Genomic DNA, 23,051 nt, shown 5'->3' with positions numbered 1-23,051 from the left:
CCATGACTTCAGTGCAATGCCTGACCTTTGGCTTCTATCCGCAGCTCATGTTGCTGTCTGTGTATTTCCACTTCAAGCAAAGCTGAACACGCTCGAGTTGTGGAGGCGCTGAAGGCTCTGATGTTATTTTAAAGGTGTGTCAGTGCCTTCAATGCGATCTGTTCTGCACTGCAGTGTCATTACTGTGCATAAAGCTGTCGTGTTGTTCGTGTTTGTTCTGCGGACTGCATAAAAAGAAAAACACAGATAAGCAAAGACACAAAGTGGTACAGGATATGAGACCATGTTTAATGGCAATACACTGCAAAAACTTTCACCACTCCAAACGTATCAATCAGTGCCTCCGTCTGTCTGTGAGATTGTCTATTATGTTACGAGCTGAGTGCTGCGCTACAACAAGAATAATATGCATTTACGAGCGAGAAGGAAGACCTGTGAAGTGAAAAGTGCCACAGTGAGGTGAACAGTTTTCCACTTGCTTTGCTGTCACTCAAGCGGCTACCATTTCCGTCTTGTTTTCACTAAGTATTAAGGCAAAAACACACACACATGACCATGTTTTTCTTTTGCATTTTGTAAACAAAATCCCATTTTTATAGTAAGTCTCTTATATTTACCACTAGGGTAATCTTTCTGTTGTTCTTTTGTTTCGTTTTTGAAGCGATAACGACTTGAAATTCACAAAAGTCAAAGTCCTTAAACAACAGGCTTTGTTACATTGACAACAGTGAAAGTGCATTGTGATAGTGACTAAATAAACTAGAACATAACACCACAGAGACTCTCTACATGACAAGAAAAGGTCATTAGTGATCACTTACAAAACAGCTCTAATACTACATTGTGCTTTAATACTGGGTTCACAATGTTGTACAAATGGGGCGATTATTATTATATCTATAGAAAACACAATGTGTACGAAAATATCGCCATAATTACTTTCTCCTTCTATTTGACTTTGTATGAAATAAGCATAACTTCAAGAGGACTTTGTGTGCATGTTGCTTAGCTTGATGGCTTATTTTAAAACCATGAAAAGGCACTTAGCTTGACAGAAGATTTGGGGCAAAATCACCAACGGCACAAAACGAAAATTAGTCCAATTAGGAAGAGGGCAGTGGGTTCCTGCAACACTATCGAGAGGGAGACAACTCCACTCAGAAATATGACAGATGGCAGAAGATTCCTGTTTCTGTTATGCTCAGACTGGGGCTCGGAAAACCCTGACGCTGTGCTTGGTTCATTCTCTAATGACGTATCGGGGGAAATATGTGCAGCTTCTTCCTTCTCTTCCAAGGCTGAGACAGACTGAGCTACGTTTTCACTCACCTCAGTGACACCCGTACTCACTGAGGTGTTCTCTGGAAGCTCGGGTGATGGTAGAGCTTCACCTTCTGCTTTCAGAGATGTCTGAGTCTCAGCCACGGGAGACAAAGGTGCAGGCGTACTGGCTTCGTGATTTGCTGCAGACCTGCTGGAACTTTCTGATAATCCTTCAACAGGTTCACTCATTCCCACAGCAACGTCTCGCTCAAAGCCCTGTGTCACACTGGGAGTACAGGCACGCTCAGCAGGCAGTTCAAGGCAAGGATGACTGGCTGGTTTTTCTCCAGCTCCATCCTCTCCTGTTGTTGTCTCTGTGGCAGGAAGACACATGCAAGATGGTTCTAAAGGGATTTCCTCTCTGCCAGTCTGGGAGATGTCTGATCTGGGTTTGGAGTCTCGTTGCAGAAAAGGATGTGAGGCAGGCGGCGGCGTAGAGGGACTACTGTCTACGCGCTGCTCAGACGTCTGGTTGCCTAATTCACAGTGGAGTCTGGGTAAAGGCTGTGACTTATTTGGCTGGACTGATTCGCTGGCACAGAGTACAAAGGATGAATTAGTTTGATGTGTGGTTTCGGAAGACATAGAAGGAAACTGTTCACCTGGGAATACAGTGTGAGCGGACAGCGTGCCATCGTCAGATGGAAGCTCTTGGTTGGGTGGGACAAAGGGACCAGACGGGTGAGCTGCGATCTGCTGAAGTAAAACAGCAAGACAACAGTGATAGCTAGGAGACAAAGGAGGAACATTTGTATTCCACATTAACATTGCACGCTGAGGGAAGAAAAGCATTATACTGCATACTAATGCTTTTCTGTGAAAAGGAACTCATGCAGAAGTTTTAGCTGTGAGGAAATGCAAACAACTCATGAGCAGTATGAAGAGGTGGACTTGAATCTTTTTTTAAAATTATGGGGAAAAAAACCCTCTCCTTCCCTCGAATTTCGCTCCCAGGAGGGCAAAACAACAAATGTAGTTTAAATATTCCTTCCTTTAAGTGAACTCCACACGGCACAAGTGAATCCAAAGGAGAAGAAAATTGGATCGGTTCAATTTTCTTAATTATTTTCTCCTCGAGTTTTCCCACGTTTACACATACTGAAGTGAGGGTGGCTGTTTGAACAGCAGGGACTGGACCAAATGTAATGCCTAAAAAATACTTATTTACATTTTAACAGGATTTTATTCAAAAAAGGAAAATGGCCATTAGCAAATAATGGAAAAGGAGTTTCCCCTGCTATGAGGCTGCCCTGACAAACATTCAAGGTCATATTGAGATGAAATCATTGCAATATAAAACCAAAAGACAGACAAGAAAAACAGCACCAAGAAGAACATATGCAAAAGCTGGACACACAAAATATGAAGACGGTAAGAGCTGAAATAGGGTAGGTGGGTTTTAGTCAGCAGAAAGTAACTAGATTTTTCTATTTCACAAAAATCATACCTACGCATATAATTGTGCAATATTTGTTCAGTTAATCCAAAAAACGGATTCTACTTTCCAAGAAGGTTTTTAATTTGACTTAAAAGAATTTTATTTTTGATTTTTTGTAAAATGTGCAGCTGAATCATTTAAGATCACTTAGTAGACCAACAATCTATGACTAAAAAGCTTCAGGGAAACCATCAATTCAAATAAAGGAGTGCTAATGAGATCAGTGTTTTAATGCCTTTGTGTAACTTTAATGTATTATACAAAAGTTGGGGTATCAGTTTGTTGGGAATTATAAAGCCCAGATTCTCAAAACCTACGGAACAATACAAGGAATGATGGGAAATGATATCCACCTTTATTTGTGTTTAAAAAAAAAAAAAAAAAAAAATTCTGCCAAAAGGAAAAAGCATGCATGTGATCGCTGAGGTGAAACATGAGAATGAGCCAGGACAGCGTAACAGACACTTTTGTAGTATTGTGAGATATTAATATCAGATCACACGTTATCATGTTATTCTGTTAGGAGGTGGAGTGTGAGAATTTTTTTTTATGTTATGCAGAACTAATAAAACTTTCCCTTCTAAAATACATAGTTATTATGGAAGCTGGTATATCGATTTCCACGGAAGCATCTTTGCTCCATTGCCATGTTTTCAGTCTTCATGCTAATTGTGGAGCAAGTCAGATGAATATATACCCACTGACCACTTTATTAGGTATACCTCCTTTTGCCTTTAGAACTACCCTAATTCTTCATGCCATATATTCAAAAAGGTGCTGGAAACATTCCTCGGAAATTTTCATCCATATTGACACGATAGCATCACAAATCCATTACATGAATCTTGCTGTTCCACACCATTGCGGGACCATCGCCACCAGCTGAGCTGATGATACAAGGCAGGATGCTTTCATGTTGTTTATGGCAAAATTTGGCATAAACAACAACAGTAGACCTGACAACATTTGTCCAGGTTTCTCTCAGTTTCCTGTTTCTGTCATTGTTAGCTGACATATGTGGCACCTGGTGCGGTCTTCTGCTGCTGTAGACCATCTGCTTCAAGATTCAATGCACTGTCCATTCAGGTGTTTTGTGCATGCCTTGGTTGTAAAGAGTGGTTATTTGCATTATCACTGGATAGTTTCTCTTTTTTTGATCAATCTCTAAAATCACTAGAAATGGTTATGTTGGAAAATCCATGAAAATCAGCAGTTCTCTGAAATACCATCAACAACCATGCTACATTCAGAGTGGCTTTCCCACCATTCTGATGCTTAAGCAGAACATCTTGACCATCTTGCGTACATGCCTAAGTTGTGTTGCTGCTATGTGATTAACTGATTAGATATTTGCAGAAAGTATACCTCATAAAGTTACCAGTGAGTTTTAATGATAAGATACTTGAAGATTTCATGAACATGTTTAAAAACTACAGCACTACAATCTCAGAAGAATGACTTCCCACTGGGGGAAATCTTTTTTGTTATTATTATCCCACATGAATGCACAATATACTTGGGCTTTTCTTTATATTCGTGAATTTTCTTTATTTTCTTTAATTTTTTAATCTAACTTTCTGCAAGAAAGCAACGAAACTGTAAACGCTTCCTTTGAAGATATCAGCATGGTTACAGTGGTTCAGTTTTCCTTTTTTGTGCACCACTGTGTGCAATCTAACACAAATATCAGCAAAATTTCCACATAAAGAAAGCTGACAATACATCGCAGCACAACAGTGAACATCAGTACTGTTTCAAACAATGGAAGCATAGAGGATATTAGATGTGATCACATGTGGGTAAAAAAAATATTACTGTCCTGAGTTATGTAAAAGTACAAGAGATGTGAATTCAAATTAAAGTGTGCACAAACTTGAACAGCATGCTTCATGAATATGATGAGAAACTGAAAAAGAGACATACAGCAGTGAGAAGCGAGACGTTACCTAAGTTGTTGCTGAAGCTTCAATGAGCTGTGAACAACACAAACAACCAAGCCAATGGTGATAAGGTTCAAAAGTTGATCACACATGTTTGTTATGTTTTATTAGATACATGGCTTGTCTAGAGGGATAAAGCACTTAGAATGCTAACATGTTAAATGTGAATTTGTCAAAAATTGCATGCAGATAAAGATCATTTTAACCAATCCTGTCCTCTCTTGGCAGGTGAGCCAACATAGGAGCAAGTTCCAATCAAAACGGACTGTTTTAAACTTTTGAAGGATGAATCAGTACTCCTCCTGGTGGCTTACAATCCCCATTCTTTTACTTTACTCTTACCTCTACATCAATCTCCGGCTTTACAATGACCGGACACACAGGTGTAGGCCGGAGAAGTCCTGGACGAGCCTCAGAGGTCCCTGCTTCTTCTGTAATTGTAACCAGATGAAGAAGTTATGAGAATGTGTTTAGTAAGTTATGTTAATCACAAAAAATAAAATATGTATTTTTTTTTAGCCTGGGTAAATACCTCTGTGACTCTTGGGTAAGTCTACCTGGCGGTAGGAACATTTACCTAATAATGATATATGTTGGCACTGAGCTGGATTGTGGCAAATGTAGGAACTGACATGTTTGTGACTTTTTCCTCTGCTCTCTAGTGCAATTTATATTATAGTGTGCCCACTTATATAATCAATAATCTAAGGGAATTAAATGAAACTCATCTTCAGAACGTTATGTGTGAAAATCACAGTAGAAGGGTCTGTTTCTGAATCTTCCTCCCCTCACACCCAACCAGTCATAGCAGATGGCTGCCCCTCACCGAGCCTGGTTCATTCAGTTTTGTTCTGTTTAAAGGGGGTTTTTCCTTCCCACTGCCCCCAAATGTTTGCACATAGGGACTCATCTGATTGTTGGTGCTTTCTCTGTATTATTGCGGGTAGGGATGCAACGATACCAATTTTTTCAAACCGATACGATACCGATACTTGGATCTGAGTACTTGCCGATACAAAGTACAAAAAACGATACTTCTACCACACACACACACACACACACACACAAATGCAATGAATTGGAAGACAGGTTTTATCATATTCCTTGCCGATAAAAAATTAAATCTTAATAAAAATGACCACAAAAAAATTTCAAGTGAAAAATAAGCACTTCTGTTAAATTATTGCAGAGTCTCCACATTGTAATTTTACAAAATATCACTGAACTATTGGCACTGTCTCGAGCTTTCGGAATAATAAATAAACACTTCTGTTTGGAATAAAATAAATACAAATTAGGTTTGCGAATAAATGAAACTTTTAAATTATTGCAGAGTGTCCATATTGTAAACAAACAAACAAACAAATTATTATAAAATAAATAATAAATAAAATAATAATTGGCCCCCTAGTGGCCAATCTAAAAAACTACAACAGAAATGACAAGCCACCCTCTGATTAATGAAATAAGTTGGTATCGGTTCATGGTATCGGTTAACTTTTTCGAGTATGAGTACACACACATTTTACAGTATCGGCCCCGATACCCGATACCAGTATCGGTATCGGTGCATCCCTAATTGCGGGGCTTTAACCTTACAATAATAAGTGCCGTGAGGTAACTGTTGTTGGGATTTGGCACAATAAAAATAATAACTGAACTGAACTGAACTGAACTGAACAGTCTCGTGCTTGTGACAGCATGGAAACATTAATGGTGTCTCAAGTGTTAACTAGCTGCACACTTCTATTGATTGGTGGATTTAGACTGTTGAAAGAAAAGATTTCTGGCATGAAACTGTTCACAAAAGGTTTGTGGATTTTTTATTTTCTTCAGTAACTAGGTCATGATTTATTGAAAGAGACATTGCTGCTGAGTGTTTCAATTTTTATTTTTTTGGAGCAGAAAGCATTTTCCCTTCAGTCCTATTTTATCTAAGAGAAGGTAAACATTTTATCAACGCATGTCTCCAAATGTGGGCAATAACTGCCAAAGCAATCTATATAAATAAACAGTTCAAATCTGAGCTGGAGTGAACTTGTGATATCCCCACTATGAAACAGGATAGTCTTATATCCATTTTAACCCATTTTAATAGTCCTTGCGCTTTATAAAAGTATAGTAAAAAATCTCCACATAACTTTAAATCATATAATCAAGTAATAATACAGCATATATTAGATTATTTATTTTTGCCTTACTAGTGAGTGTGTACATATGTATTCATTCTGTACCTTCTTCCTTTTCCAGTTCATCCTCTGAATCATTGTTCATACTGAAAGAGATGAGAGAAATTTGGGTTATAAGAAATACATGAAGACGTGACAAAACCATTGAGTAGTGCACACTTTAGATGCAAATGTAAATGTGTTTATTACTGTATACACACACAAAGCAACACTGCACAGAGGCTTTGTCTGCCAAGACACAAACAACGTAATTGTACATAGTAAAAATATGTAGTGTAAGAAGGAGTATGCAGTCATTTTTAGTCTGACTGAAGCCTGAGTAGATTCCAGACGATGGGTCAGACCTTACTATTTTTGTGTTGTTAATATTTAAAGATCATTTTGAGCTATAAATGCTAAATGTGTATATGCACCATCATCAACACCTGCTCTGGATAATTACACTTGTTCATTGTTAATGCGGTTAAGCTGCAAACGCGTTTAGGTACCTTATTTTCATTGAACACAGACTATCTCTTTGTATTATATTGCTCGTTTTGTATAGTTCCTGCAATCCTGGACTAGATGAGCGTTGCATTAACATGGATGGCAGGATAGAAACTGGAATTTCGTTCACCAATGGTAAGTACAAGCACAAGCCAATCCATTAAAAGTCATATTCAATATCAAAGCTGATGTATCAAATATAATTCTGGTGATCAAAATTACAGGAGAAGACATTGACTTAAGTAGAATAAATGTATATTAGTTCATTACATAATCCATGCCTATCTGACACTAATGAAAAGTGATCAAAATCACGAAATAGAAAGGGTCTCTGAAGACTGTTCTCGCTCGAGATTAGGGGGATGCAACATTGCCAAGAGTCCAGCATAGGATGCCAAAAGAAATGAAAGGTCAAGACATGTGATGAGCATGTGACAAGAGCTACAGAAGCTGTTTGTTCCCCGTATCCAATTTTAGCTGAGAGACGCTGATTTATAATCCGAAAAAGATCTGATACACATTCTTGCTGAATTGATGACCTAAATTTGGTAATTTGAGAAACTCCAAGCACTTTGTTTGTTTGTTTATTTGTTTGTTTGTTTTGGGTTTTTGAATAAATTAACGCTAGCACCACGCCCTCGTGAATAGCAAGCTAAATAAATCCTTTGGAATTTTTGGAACAAAATAAACAAGCAGATATTAAAAGAGATTTATTCCAGCTCCATATTTTTATTCTTGCACTCTGCTAGAGTAGCTTTCCATCATTCTGGGACTTGGTGAAGCTTCTTCCGCTACCTAAAACAAGCTCTTCAAGCTTGTCCTTCTTTAAGCCAAGCTTATTATGAATGGCAAGTGGGTCAAAAATCATACAGATCCAAAATTAATTCAGAAATACTGACTAAAAGTCTGTCCTTTATACCTGTCTGAAACCTGCTACGTATATTTGGTTCATATGGATTACTGCCAAAAATGTAAAACTCTGGCTATTGTAACAGTGTTATGAGCAAAAATAAGGAAAATATTTCCCTTTAATCTTTCCATTATTCCTTTTCAAGATTTGAGAAGTAACTCTGAGAGATTCATCTGGCCCAAGAAGACACCTCAGTCACGTGTCTAGTCCAAACCCCGATCTTAACCTGACAGAATAAATAGTGCTTGATCTTTTTGTGTGGGTAGGTGTTGTACATTAAAGACTAACGTAGATAAAGTAATAGAGCTGATTCTGTTAGCACTACTTAAGGGCCGATCTTCAGATTTGACACTGTTTGACTCGGGTCAAGACGAAAGCTCGACTAATTCAGCCCCAAACTCGAGTAAAACTCGAGCAAAACTCAGCAACTCGTAGTGCTCAAGGCAGATGACACTGAATCAAAAGGACATCGCTACTCCACACAGGTGTTTAATATTTGGTATCTGTTACTTCAGGTGGAAATGTTTTGGCTAAATGTAGTTAATTTCAATTGTATGTAATAAATTTGCATGTCTGGACTTGTTTTATCCCATAATAACCTTTCATCTTACTGGCTGCCTTGTTAATATGTTAAAAATCCAATTATCAGCTGACTTCAAAGCACTTAATCAACCTGTGGTGGCTGTTATGGTGGGAGATTGATACAGATTCTGCTCCCAAACCAACTTCTATTTAATCAGTGACTCATCCATCCCTAACAACCCATCTGGTGCCTTCCTTCCTCCAAACAGCTGCAGTGGATACCTACGTGACAACTACATCACTTTATATTCAGCTTACTGCTTTTACATGTCCTCACAAGCTTGGGCAACACAAGCAACTATTGCTTGTGCTGCCCAAGCTTTAACATTGTGAGATTTATCACACACTTTCATGTTGATATTACAGTAAATCAGGGGATTAGCTGAGTTTAATGGAGTAGCGAATGAAGCAAGAAGGGTCTGTGTGCCAGCCTTTAATTACAAAAGGGAGAGGAGCCAATCCGTTCCTTTGAAATGGTTTTGCTTCCCTGATGACTCCAATAGAAAAGGTCAGAGGTAAATTTTAGTGCAGGGAAACGCCACGGCTGAAAACGACACCTGCCCTTTTCCTATTCTGAATTCCTCAGACACCGCTGGGTGATTGATACACTGAGCAGGGAATGTTCTTCCAAAAAAATCTCTTTCTGTACCTTGCTACAGGCTGTAATTGTAAAAGGTAAAACTAGTAATGGGAAAACTTTGAGAACTCTAAGGTAGCTTTCCTATTGTCCTTGTACTTTGTTTATGCAACAGACCGAACCACTTTTCTTATGAAAGCCTGCTCTGTTTGAGTTCTTTCTGGGCTAGATGCACTCTCTGGGCAGAACCACTACATTGAGTGAATTAGTAAGCAGGTATAGTTTTGTAGCTGTTGCACAGCCCCTACCTTTGTGGCATCCATATCTTTTTTTATAATTACATAACTAATATAGAAATTATCCCCTTTTTTTCAGTAAAACCTTTTTGGTCTATGAGCATCCGCATTTCTCTTCTGATTAATAGGATGGACCGCTTTTGAGGACCTTAAACTAACTGAGGCTTGATGGTGACATAATTCTGTGGATGTTTCGGATAAAAGGCATGGGAGGCAGAGATTGGGCAAAATATTACACAAATACCCTTCTAAGTCTTTGTCCTCTGGGGTGTCTAACTGACAAGTGTGACAGGAAATGTACCTGTAAGCTTTTGGAGGTTTCAGGATACTTTTCATTTCCTGTGTGTAGATGTTTGTATGAGCTGAATCATCTTCATAGGTCAGGAGCAGAGTTACCACATAGTTCATAGAGGAGTTATTAGCCCAGTAATCACCATCAGAGGTTTCATAGCGTACAACGAACTCAATGCGAGAGCCATGTGTGGTATAAGGTGGCGCAAAAGACAGCTTGAAGGAGAACTTGTCAGTTTCTCCATCGTGAGATCCCGGGACATACTCTGCTGGGTGATCAAAGTAAGTGGCCCAATTGTCCATTGTCGATCTGACATAAACTGCTTTGTGGAAGGAAATGTTCAGCACTCGTATTACCCCTGTGAAGGCGAGAGGATCGTTCTCAGCTGGAGACATCTGCTCAACCTCCACTTTATTGGTGCGCACAGCCTGCAGCAGAGCATTACCGGTGGGTGCATGAAACTCTGGGAGCACATGATAGATCGGCTCTCGCTCAGGCTTCCGATACTTTGCCTCCTCTTCGTCCCACTTTGCAATAGAGTCTTCATCGTCCGACTCAAAGGCAACAAATTCCTTCACATCCACCAAATCCCCACCTGTTGTGTCGGCAAATGACACTCTCTTCCCGGCGGACAGCGCCAAGTGGATCCGCATATACTCAGCGGTCTCATCGAAAATTGACGCACCTCGCTTTCTGGGTACCGGGGAGCATCTTGGGATGAAGCGGACGTCCTCGGTGTCATCATCATCATCATCGTCATCATTCTGGTTATCTTCGGCGTCCATTGGTGACCTACTATCTGCGTCCTCGCCTGATCTGCCTGTTTTTATCGTTTTAAAAAGACCCTCTTGGCTTGGTATGGTCAAAAAAGACATTTTTTAAAAATTATTTTTACAGACATAAACACTCAAAGGAGCCGAAGACTACATATGGCGTCTCTAAAGAGCTACCAAATACTCATGATTTGCGCAGCTGTGGTCAGTGATGATCCAGCGCTGTCGCTGCGTAACGCACAGTGCCTCTTCAGTCAACGTGTGGCGTTAAATGTCACCCATGGAAACATGGTCTTTACTGCCAGCCCTTGTGATAGTGTATCCCCTGGTTTTACATGACTTTATGCACGGCAGTTTGGCTGCTGTCGTGGAAGCACCAGCCCCTAATTTTAGCACTGACCTACCGGGTTTCCATGCCCTAAATGTGTCGATAAGTTGGTATAATCCTGCGGCTCCCCCTTGTTCTATTTGGTTCGGCCTGGCTATGCGCCTGCTGCTGGAAATAGCATATTAATGTCATAAATGCCAGCGTTGGAAAGACAGGCTGCATGCGTATTTACTGAAACCTCTTTAGAGACAATCAGGTGGGAATTATTATTTCAAGATGGCGTCTCCAAACTCCCTCTCTCCAAGCCTGAATTCATCGAAGACTCAGTCTGTGATACATTATGTTCGTTAGAGTTTAGGCCATTTTAATTCCACCACACTGGGGAACGTTTTGCCATTCAGTATGAACAGCTGTCAGTGTAATTTAATGCCAGTCCAGTTGTAGCAGTGGTTGAGATGGTAAGAAAATCTAAAGTATAACCCATTGTGATAAAAATATGAAATTATGAAAAGATTGTTGATTGGACTTCATAATACGGCCCGTATTTTATTGTACATGCCGTGAAATACCTTAGTAAGGAGCCTAAGTAAGTAAGATTTAAGAGCTTGTCAAGAACAAAATTCTCAAAGTGCAAGGGTATCTAGGGGGATGGTATATTTACCTAGGAACACTTTGTAGTTGATACAATTCAGGTTTTCACAGGAAAAAATTACACTGCCAATAATTTCCAGAAATGTATTATTTCCAGGTATTTTAGCAGAAAAACACAAATTTTCCAGCTTACACTCTAAAATCACTGCACTTTTTGTGGCTTAACTTGGTATTTTAAATTTCAATTATACCTTGTATTGGCGTGCATATAGCAGAAACAACAAACACCAGCACGCAATGCAGACTATGGCCTCTGTAATGATAAGACCATATGGACCTGTGCCCTGTGATATTTGCCGGTGTAGCAAAGGGAGAACTGTCCTTATCACATTTTATATATAATATAAATGCAGAACTCAATAGTGGAGCATCCATGATGAACATTATGGCATGCTATATTTATAGTGTAAGATGAGAAACTTTGGGGGGTGGGGTTTCTGCTATACCTGGAAGCTGTGCATCACTTAATATTACTTTTAATTGCTTCTTCTCTGTAAAAACTTGAATTGTTACCTCCTTATTTTAATACATCTACTGCCAATTATTGCTAGGTAATTGTAATTACATTGTAATTCAGATAAAATACATAGCAATCTCATTTAATTCTAGTGTAATCACACCGTTAGTTGTGGGCTGCATTATGAAATGCTACAAGATAATCTTATAATTCCAATTTTTTTTTTTTTTGCGGGGGGTTGCCCTGGCTGTAGATGACTCTTGCTTGGATTTGATTATCTTGGATCAGATGACCTCTGGTTTGTGATTCTTCTGTATAACCTTCAGCAATTTGACGAGGGGGAGAAGCTACGCAGAATAGATGCATGGCTATATGTGTGAAATCGTCTCTTGGAATAGGCCCAAGCTGCATCCGTTCTGCAATACTCAGTTAACCACCACACAAGCCACTGTGGGCACCGCAGATGATTTCACATGCAAACAAAGCCAAGTCCTTGCTTACATCTGGCGGGGTTTTTGTGGGCTAATGTGCATATTTTCATTTTAACATAATTTGTTTAGCGTGGTGTAAAGTGTCTCTTTTTATATAATGCTGTCGTGTAAACACTTAAATATGTTTCCCAGTATTGTCGCAATGATTTTCGCTACCCTGCGCTTGCTGCGCAGTAAACCCGCGGCGGCCCCGCTACAGATTACCGTGTAAACACACCCTTGTATGTGATTGGTCGAAACATTTTAGCGCGACGTACCACAGCCAATCACAGGATTGTTTTTCTATCACGTCGGTGCACGGATAGTAAGCTAACGGATAATGCAAAAACAAACTATTATAAAGAAGGCGGATTGCGGCTTAACGGCGATATAGCGTGGCAGGGCTCGATTATCTGGAACGAGTGTTTCTTGTTAGGATTTTATTTGTGAGCATGCGGTACGGCCGTGACTGCGAGGACGCAAGAATTGGGTAAGCCGAGCTAACCAGCGTTAGCAGCAGCGTGCTAATTTTCAGCGTTCCGCAAGGCCGCAGAGAAATACGAGCACTGCTTCCTGTTGTTGCTTCATTGAGAATGTAGGCTGAGCTACGATCACAACGTCAACCCCAAAAGTGTTATCTCGGAAACGAGCGCAGTCGTGCAGTTATTTGCACTTCAGTTTATTTTATACGAGCTTGCGAGCTACCTAGCTCGTTAGCTAGCTAGCATGAGTGAAGTGACGGACTGCAAGCAGTCCGCTGACTCTGCATCGAGGAAACGGTGTCCATCACCCGATAAGGATGAAGGCAGCCTGATTCCCAGCAAGTCCGCAAAACTTAGTGACCAGCCAGATGAAATGAGGGTTAGTTCTGAAAGTTGCAAAGACAGTGAAGCCGAGAGTAAAGAAGCAGCCGGGAGCGAGGGCCAGTCGAAAGATGGCAAAGAGGAACAAGCCGCTGTGAAAGCAGATCAGGGTTCAGAGAGCACTGGTGGCACCAGTTCACAGCCTGTCAACAGCTCCAGCGCTGACAGCCACCACACCAGCAGTAGCACCGACAAGCCGCAGTCCTCGGATGAGCAGGAGTCGGCTCATGCAAAAGACAAAGCAGAGAAAACAGTAGAAACGGAGCGGCGTCCCACAGCTCCTCTGGACAAATCCGACTCAGCTGCCATAGCAGCTGCTGAAGCGCTGGCCAGTCTCACAGGGGGGGACGGAGAAGACAGTCAAGAGACTCCTTGTTCATCTGAAAAGGCCAAGCAGGTGAAACAAGGGAGTAAATTTAAACAGCGCGGGGGACACCAGTCCTCAAAAGTTGGCTCCAAAACACAAGCAGCGGCAGCAGATAGCTCCACATCTGTGCATAGTACTGACAGAGAGGATACAGATGATGTGCCTGAAGCAGATGAGGGCGATGAATCGGTATCTGGCTCTTCCTCCACACCGAGCTCCTCTTTCCCATCAGACAATGAGGAAAATGATGATGGCGAATGTGCCATTGTGTCTGTAAAGATGGCTCCAGAGTTGAGGCAGTCGGTTGCTCTCCTGGCACAAGTACAGATGAGGCTGGAAGCCCTTGAGAAGAAAAGTGCCCGGCTTCACCAGAGGCTGGAGTTGAAGATTAGTCGTCAGCGGCGCCCGCATCTGGATCAGAGAAGTTCCATCACGAAAACGATCCCTGGGTTTTGGGTGACAGCTGTATCCTTAAAATATGAAAGTGTAACGCTCGACCGATTGCCATGCTGTGTTTGAGTATTTCAAGTGAATTTGTCATGTTGTTTTTTCGTAACTTTGATGTGCCAGCTGTTGAACCATCCTCATCTCTCAGCTCACATTGATGAGACCGATGAAGACGCTCTTAGTTACATGACTGATCTTGAGGTAGGACATTTTATTCTCACAATCTCAGCTGATGCATATTTGTAGAATGGAAGAAAACACGTTTTCCTACCTCTTTCCTCAGATTGAGTCTTTCAAGAATAACAAATTGGGCTACAGAATTCGCTTCCACTTCAGACGAAACCCCTACTTTCAGAACAACATCATCATGAAAGAGCTGCACCTCGGAATGGGAGGTAAAAAAATAAACATGCGATTATAAAATCAAGTGATATTAGGTAAAGCATAGTGTAGCCTCAAAATTATATCAGTCTTTTGGAGAATACAGTAATACGATTTTTGACAGTGCACAAAAAAAACACAAAACATTTTTTTAGTGGTTGCTGCTTGCAGGCTGCAGCATTTATTAGTGTGATCAAAATGAAGGGCTTTTTTCCTCCCACATAAGTCAAATGTTTTCTCCAAAAAGCATAAAATAACTGCCACACTTTAGTTTGACAGCTACTACTTAACCATATGCATAGTATTGTCACATAATAAAATCTAATTAAAACACATTTTCAACCTGGGATGTTGTATATTGGGTTGACCTTTTTAACCGACTGCTTAAAGCCCTCTTTTTACCACCGTGCAACTACATGAGTAATTTCCATCCACCATTTGATTTTCCTATCACATAGGAACTTATGATAGGAAAGGGTTACTCCCTAGTTGCATTATGTGCAAATAGGAAGTGCTCTTGCAGTGCTTACGTGAGGCATTTGTTTACTTTAGGGCACACATCACCAGCTCCTAGTATCTCCTCCTCATGTGCCTTAATAGCCCGTTTGTGCAGAACAGTGTGTTTGCGTCAACTGGTGGAACAAGTTTGTCGTTTCCACCTTTAGTGGGATCAGTTTTCTTGCATGTTTTGGAAAGCACTGTGCTTTGTCGGAGCTTGATGAGGTAGCTCCCTTATTAGGTACAAAGTGGTTAATGGAGGCTAACATGCAGTTCTTGCTCTCAGATGTGTCTGGGCTTGAGTCATTGTAGTGTGTGCTAGGGAAAGTAAATGCATGCCATTGGTGTGTCAATGATATATTGATATGACATTTATATATCATTTAAAAATTTACACTGGTATTGTGAAAAATAAGGTTCAGTACAGCCCTAGCATATAAGGATAATCTTAAAAAGTAGTGTTATCAATTTTGCCTTTTTCCCCCAATTCGGTCATATTTTGGAAGGGAAAATGACAACTAAATGGGAAATTTTCATTAACAGCTGCCTAGGGCTGTTCGATATAACGATATATATCAGATGACGATATAAAAACGTCTATCGTTTCATTTTACACTATCGTTTGTTTCGTGGTGTCGCAAAATAAACTGTTTAACTGCAATATTTTTTCATCGTTTTGATGGTCACTGTAGTGGCTATATTAATTTCTTAAAGTTCTCTCTTTCTCTTATATTTAATATAACCACACTACGAACAGACAAGCGACTGTTTTTATGCGTTGTCGTTAGCAACAACGACAGTAAAATCATCGCGTGTCCGCTTGTTTATTTTCCACATAAACCTTTCACGATAAAGCTCAAGATCCTGTTGAAACTTTTCAAAATAAACTGAATCACGTGAAAGGAAGCAAAAAAGAGCCGGCAGGTGTTTAAAAAAAAAACAACCTTAGACTCAAACGTTAGAACAGGCTTTTCCCTGCCTGTTCTAACGTTTTTCCCCCAAAAAAGTAAAGTATTGTGTTTGTTATCTTTATGGTTTGCTGATGTTATTGCACCTTTAAGTAATAAAATTTAGTTTGGGTTCCTTTTTATTGTTTGATTAAAAAAAAATATGGAATGCGAGAGTGAACTTCAGCTTCTGGGGCACTCAAGAAAAAGGGAGGACCACTGATTTAGGGGACTCATGTAAATAAAAGCCCAGTTACAATACGGCTGGTGAGTGGCAAAACTTGCTTTTAGAAGGGCACACACCGTACTCAGACAGCGCAGTTGCCTTTTGAAATGGAGGATTGGCTGAGATTACTTTAACTGTTTCACTCTTTGTCATTATATTCATGCACATGAATAGAAAGAATCATTTGTGATGTCAAGCAGGAAGCTTATATTCTCATGTTCTAATCCTGGCTGCTCATGTTTTCAGGATCTCCCATGTCATTCTCCAACCCCATTCTATGGCATCGTGGACACAACCTGACAGCCCACAGTGAACCCAGGAAGTCTTCACGTGGTGTTTATGAGACGTTTTTCAGCTGGTTCAGTGACCACAGCAGCCCAGGACAAGATGATGTAGCACAGGTACACAAGAGTACACCCACATATTGGACTGTAGCAAAAATAAATCGATAAGTATAATTTTATTTATTTGTTTATAAGGACAACACATTGATCAACATTTCTGTGAGTATGGCAGCGTTAGTCAGCTGGCTAATTTTCAAGTGCAGTTCTTTGGCAAGATGTTTTTAAAAATGATTCAAATAATAGAATAAACACGATAATTGGACAGACAATTACACTCACTACTCAAGACAAGAGGAAAGAGCAAAAATGTACTCCTAATATAATATAAAGACAAGCGGCAGCCACCACAAACATTTAATACAATAATAACAACAGTAAGCAGCAAAAAATAATAGAAACAGTAACCCTGCCTGGTAAATAATTTTAGGCAGGTTAGGTCGAAATAGAAAAATAAAAACAGCTTTACTAATAAATTAGAGAATTTACTGTGCAGATTTTAACATGTTTGTGTCTGATCAACCTGGATCAAGACCTGGAGACTTAGTAACAGTGTTGTAGGAGCTCCAGTTTCTGTTTTCACTTGGTAAAACATTTTCGATTTGAAGCTTTGATTAACAGGATCTCCTGATTTTAAATGTATGTTGCTGTATTCGAAAGCTTTCAGACCCACTAGGCTGCAACAGTTTCAGAGGTATTTTGTTAACCTATTATTAGATTTTGCTAGACAATCATTATTTGCAAGCATGGTGTACCAACTGTGTGCTGAAAGGGTCAGAGTTCAAATGCTTGAAGCAATTATGTCACATTTAGTTAACATGATTACAGTCAGACTGGAAAAATGGCGACTTTATTACCCTTTAAAAATAGAAGAAATTCCTCTTTCAGTTAATTGCATTTTTGAACTAGATAAATGTGAAGTGAACTGAAGCTTCCACAGTCTGGTTGAGAGTAAAGTTGGACTTTAAGGATGGAGCACAAGTAAAGAAAAGAGAGGGGTAAAATGTGAATGTGACACAGTTTAATCTTGATTTCCAAAATTGCGGTTGAAAATAAATTTTAAATAATTGCGCAGCCCCAATAAGGACACTTCCTTTTTTGTTTTGGTTTGTTTTTAACAGATATAAAAATCAGGGTGTCTATCAAGTTGACCACCACTGGTCAAATGTGTGCGTTCATTTATTTATTTATTTTTATACAAAAGCTTCAATGGTAAATTAACAGTTTAAAAAGACTATAAAGACATTTTAAAAATAAATAAAGAGCCAACCCATATGTTATAAAGCTAAATACTGTTTAACCTGTTTAGTTGATGAGGTCACTAAAGCCCCTTTTCCATTAATACCTACTCTGGCCGGCTTGCCACGGTTTTCAGGGTTTTCCATTAGGGGGTTCCAAGCAACCCAAGGTAATCCCAAAATATAATTTCAACAGACTGCATGCCACCGATTGGCTGGTAAGTGGCATCAATCAATGAGCTATGAGAGGGTCGCGTTCGCGAAAATCAAAACCAACATTTTTAAAACCCCGAAAACAAGGAAATGGCAACAAAAACAACATGGTGGTCTCCGAGTCTGATGAAAGCCTCAGACCGCTCGACGTCCACCTTGATTGTAGCGTTCATGTCACATACTAATTAAATCACTGGAAGTTCAGCCACGTTGCTATGACAACGATTGCGCACATTGGGTGGTACTCGATTGTAACGGAAAACCCGTCGATCCAAGTAGGTACTAATGGAAAAGGGGCTTATGTCACAGTGGGTCATCTACAAATCTGAAGCTCTGTGGTTTGATTCCCACCATGTCAAAGTGTCCTTGAGCAACCCCAAATTTCATCTGAAGCGTCAATCAGCTTGTGAGTGTGACAGATTAAGCTTCTTTTGGCTGCTCCGTTATTCACATGGGGTCGCCACAGCGGATGGCGCCAGGATATTTGCCAGATTTTGAAGCCGGATGCCTTGTATCTCCTCTCGGTCTTAAACACCGGCTTTTTCACATGTTCTACAAATGTATAAGCCACTGCAAGTATGGAGCAGAAGCCGATCAATATATTGATCTGCCATTACTGGCGATTTGAGGGTTTTTAACTATTGAGAGATGAACGATTATTAATAAATGTTTTGCATGCCAAGCACAAGTAGCAGCTGATCCAATCCAAGTGACGTGTTGTGAAAAAGTGCTTTCAGAGCCCAGTAAGAGTAGAAACCACTGTAAAAATACCAGTCGATTTACCATTTCTAAGTCCATATTTGTTCACTTATGGCTGGCTCAGGCTTTGCCCTTTGTTAGTGATGTGCTTCAGTGGGCTTTCGCTGGTATAAGCTGTAAATTGGGAAATGAACTCCCTGTTGTTGTTTCTCTCTCTCTCATCACCCGCTGTGTGTGCAGGGACGCACTGAGGCCCAAATGCTGCTCCCTCTTCAGTTAATAGTTAATGCGTTTTTTTTCTCTGCCTCAAAAGATTGAATTAATAGTTCCATATTAATTGAGCGCGACATTAAATTGCCCACCTGACCAAAGCCGCCAGGGTTACATTTTCTGATGGAAGCCCTATAATAGGAAAATTCTTAAACAATGCCATCAGGAAACCGTGTTTGTGTGTGTCTGTGGGGGTGCATTGTGTGTTTTCTATTCAAACATTTGCCTCTGGCAGGAATGCACATGGTGTGTGAAACTGAACATGTGCATCTCAACATATTGAAATGTACTGAGATAAAAATTTGTGCTGTTCTTCAGATTCTTAAGGACGACCTGTACAGAGACCCTCTGAGATACTACCTCACTCCTCTCTGGGAACCGAGGGAGAACGGCAGGTAAAACAAACTCACAGATCCTACCAACTAACAGTCAGTGGGAGAAACACACATCGTAAGCTATAAAATATAGAAGTATTCTCAGTAGCTGAGTGGGCTGCATATCAAAACAAAGAGCGTGTTTACTGTTAATGTGAAGGTTTATTTTTTTTAATTCAGCAGTAGTGGCACGGGGGCTAGAACGGCTGACAACGGCAACGGAGACGAGTGTGTTGTGATCTCTGACTCGGATGATGAACCCGGTGAGGAGGCTGGTGAAGCTGAACAAGGCAACAGTAGGGATGAGGAAGAAGAGGAGGAGGAAGGCGAAGAAGAAGAAGAAGAGGAGGAAAGAGGGCAAAGTGCAGGTCAGTGCCAAGACGGGACGGATAAAACAGTTCAAATCCCGCATTATACAGAAGCTCATTCTCACTTCTAGCTTATTTTGAAAATGGATGTCTGCGTCCATTTAGTGTTGAGCTCGCTGGGCTGTGTTGTAGCTGAAATTTAAATGTATGAGTAATGCGGGTTAAACTGAATAGACAAGAAATATCTCCTCCTCAGATGAGAGCCCAGGGGAGGAGGAGGATGGTGGAGAGATTGTGATCGACGGTAAGACATCACTCTTAACAGCAGCGCTACAAATTCACCATTGTGTCACAAATAATCAGTGGGAGGCTGTTGAATCTGTGGGTGGCATTTCAGTCTGCATATCCTTCATTCTTTGATTTATTTAAGCTGAATCAGAAAAACAAAAACATCTTGTTTTATTGGAGTTTTTAAACCAAGACTGAAAAATATTTGTATTTACTTTGTTATAGTGTTATAATGAAAATAAGAGCGCAGACACAGGTATGCAATTTCAACACAATTCGCAGTTTTTCTCAGTTTTTTTTTCCCACTGTAACTTTCATCTCAAGGCACTTTATATTGTGATGTCAAGACTCTACAGTAATATGATGTGAGCAAGGGCGGTGACAGTGGGGAGGATGAACTCCCTTTTAGCCTCCAGCAAAACCAGGCTCAGGGAGAGGGCAGCCATCCACAGATGGAGAAGATAGAAAAGAGGAGCATAGGGATATGATGAACAACAGATGGTACAAGAAACTACAGGACACATTATTGACTTGAGTAGTGGTTTATAAACACATGGGGGGGTGGAGAATTTGGGAAGTCCCCCAACAGCCTGAGCCTATAGGAGAATAACTAAAGGAAAATTCAGGGTCCTCTGATCCAGCCGTAACTGTAAGTTTTATCAAACCGCAACATTTTAAGCCTTATCTAGAAAGCAGGAAGGGTGTCTGTCTCCTAAACCCAAACTGGGAGCTGGATCCACAGGAAAGGGGCCTGAGAGCTGAAGGCTCTGTCTCCCATCCTACTTTTGGAAACCACAAGCGATGGGATAATAAGGCAATATAAGGTCTATTTCAGTGTTATAAAACATTCTTGAGCCATACCAGCTGTGATTTTCTTAAGTGCTTTCCCAATTTTAAAAGGCTCATTAATACATTTCTCATAGGATTTAATTAGAGCCATAATTACTACAGCAAAACTAAATCTTTTTCACTGCATGCTTACCTGTGTTTTTTTGTTTGTTTTGTTTTTTTTAAGTAAAAATAAAAAAAACATCACTATTTCTTTCCTTTCAATTTAGGTTTCAAAACAGAAAAGAAACAAAATAAGAAAATTAATTTTCCCCAAATCTATATTTAAAACCAAACACAAATAAATCAAAGAATGAACAATACATGGATTTAATTCATAATCTTTTCCCTCTTTCCTACTCTTTTAAATTATGGTATTTTTTATTTTTATTTACCTTTTTTATTTTAAAGTTTGCTTTGTGGAATAATAAAAGTGACCCATTGAAACGATAGATGTCTGATTTTTGTCCTGTAGGCTCCGACGACAGCGATCAGGAGGAAGAAGAGGAAGAGGGAGCATAAGAAGAAGAAGAAGACGTGAGCTTGAAGGAGTCACCGTAGGGACCAGAGGATGAAGAGAATGCTTGGTTTGTGAAGACTAACAGCAAACATTAAACCCTTCTTCCTGATGTTAGTCATTTTTATGCACAGAATATCCAGTTTTGTTTTGTTTTTTTATAACTAAAATAAACACACAGAAGCATTTTAAATCAGGTTTAACTGTAACAACAAAGCCAAGGCAGCGCGTTTCCCCTCTGTTTTATACAGTTGGTACTGTGTATTCTGATGTACTCTGATACACTTTTTGCAGTTGTTTTTTTTTTCTAAGCAGATTCTTGGGCATATTATGCCTCCTGGTTCTTCTACTGTTTTTCGATTTAAAGAGCATTGTACTACAACCTGTACGCGTGTAGGTGAGTTTTCTGATTGCCCCTATTTGGTGGCATAAAACTTTGCATTGCATATTCTTCAAATAACAGTGAAGCCTTCAGAGGCTTTATTAGCAATCTTGTCACATTTGGGCTTTTCTTTTGTTTGTTTGTTTGTTTTCTGGGTTTTTTAGGAATCGACATGTGACAAAGCAAATATGTCACAGTTTAAATTTGATGTAGTTACAGTACATTTTAGATGCACTGAGTACTGAACCAAAATTTGTTCTCAGGGATGATCATGGCGGTAGTCGCGTTGAAAGAACCATGCTGACTTTTCAGACATTTACACACTCTGGTTATTGTCGGTTGTGTATAAAGAAACGTGTACTCTACTGTAGTAAGTAGGAACAATTATTGTTTTAATAGACTACCTGTGTTTTGTTTTGGGTTTTTCTTTCTCCCCTGCTCTACGTGTCCTGTCTTGCTACACACCAGCCTCCATCAGCAGTCTGTAAACCATCTCTGGTGTTTAAAATTATTGCGTAGTTTGACGTTTTTGTGGATTTTTGTAAAGCACTCCTTGAGTAAGAAGCGTTTTGATATTTGATTTTCTTTTAGATTTTAACTTAATTTGAAATTTACTTTCTAAATCATTGAAGGTTTAATCTAATGTAATGTGTTTAAGATTTGTGTTATCTGCTTAAAATGATGGTATTTATTACTTTGTTTTTCTACAAATCCACATTATGGCATGCCTGTGAGCACGAAATATAAGATGAAGTGATTATATTCCTTACAAGGCTGTGTGGGGGGGGGCGAAGTAATTTTCTGCGCACAGTGTTAGTAAATGTTAAATTCACAGCAACAGATGGGGTGCACTGTAACAAAGCTAGTATTTGTATTGCTTACTTTTCTTAGCAAGGAACCTGTAAATAATACTTCTGCGTTGTCTTTTGGATAAGGCAAAACATGTTTAATCCATGGATAAATTTATCAAATAATCTGGAGGGTTTTTCATAAACATGATCAGAAGGTTATATTTTGTGTGCTGTGTTTTATAGAACACTGTAGTTACAGATACCTACTTGTTTGTTGTTTTGGGTAATTTTTTTTCTTTTTTTGTTTTAAAGATAAATGTCAAGTTTTTGCTCAGACCTAATAAAATAGACAGTTGTTTCA

At 39.7% G+C, this 23,051-nt stretch overlaps 2 protein-coding genes across 4 annotated transcripts; one reads left to right on the top strand and one right to left on the bottom strand.

Annotated features, from left to right (window-relative positions):
- Positions 1-269: 269 nt before the first annotated feature.
- ppp1r3f (protein phosphatase 1, regulatory subunit 3F) lies at positions 270-11,171 on the bottom strand. The gene is made up of 4 exons (XM_006794153.3): positions 10,043-11,171; positions 6,936-6,976; positions 5,044-5,132; positions 270-2,019 (listed from the first exon to the last, which is right to left on the bottom strand). Exons 1-4 carry the CDS (start codon positions 10,906-10,908, stop codon positions 1,072-1,074), a joined length of 1,944 nt encoding a protein of 647 aa, XP_006794216.2. The 5' UTR covers positions 10,909-11,171; the 3' UTR covers positions 270-1,071.
- A 1,787-nt stretch (positions 11,172-12,958) lies between these two features.
- tspy (testis specific protein Y-linked) lies at positions 12,959-23,051 on the top strand. Of its 3 annotated transcripts, none has more exons than XM_006794158.3 (8): positions 12,959-14,407; positions 14,513-14,590; positions 14,673-14,784; positions 16,688-16,842; positions 19,521-19,597; positions 19,760-19,944; positions 20,141-20,188; positions 21,476-23,051. In XM_006794158.3, exons 1-8 carry the CDS (start codon positions 13,439-13,441, stop codon positions 21,520-21,522), a joined length of 1,671 nt encoding a protein of 556 aa, XP_006794221.2. In that variant the 5' UTR covers positions 12,959-13,438; the 3' UTR covers positions 21,523-23,051. The 3 variants fall into 3 exon arrangements, with proteins under 3 accessions (XP_006794221.2, XP_006794220.2, XP_006794222.2); XM_006794157.3 differs by having other exon boundaries at positions 19,757-19,944; XM_006794159.3 differs by lacking the exon at positions 20,141-20,188 and having other exon boundaries at positions 12,960-14,407; positions 19,757-19,944.

This window comes from Neolamprologus brichardi, chromosome 20 (assembly GCF_056152115.1).
Source record: "Neolamprologus brichardi isolate AB-2024 chromosome 20, ASM5615211v1, whole genome shotgun sequence".
Classification (NCBI taxonomy): Eukaryota; Metazoa; Chordata; class Actinopteri; order Cichliformes; family Cichlidae; genus Neolamprologus; species Neolamprologus brichardi.
Note: the sequence above shows the minus strand (reverse complement) of the source record. Positions and strands in the feature narration are given on the sequence as shown.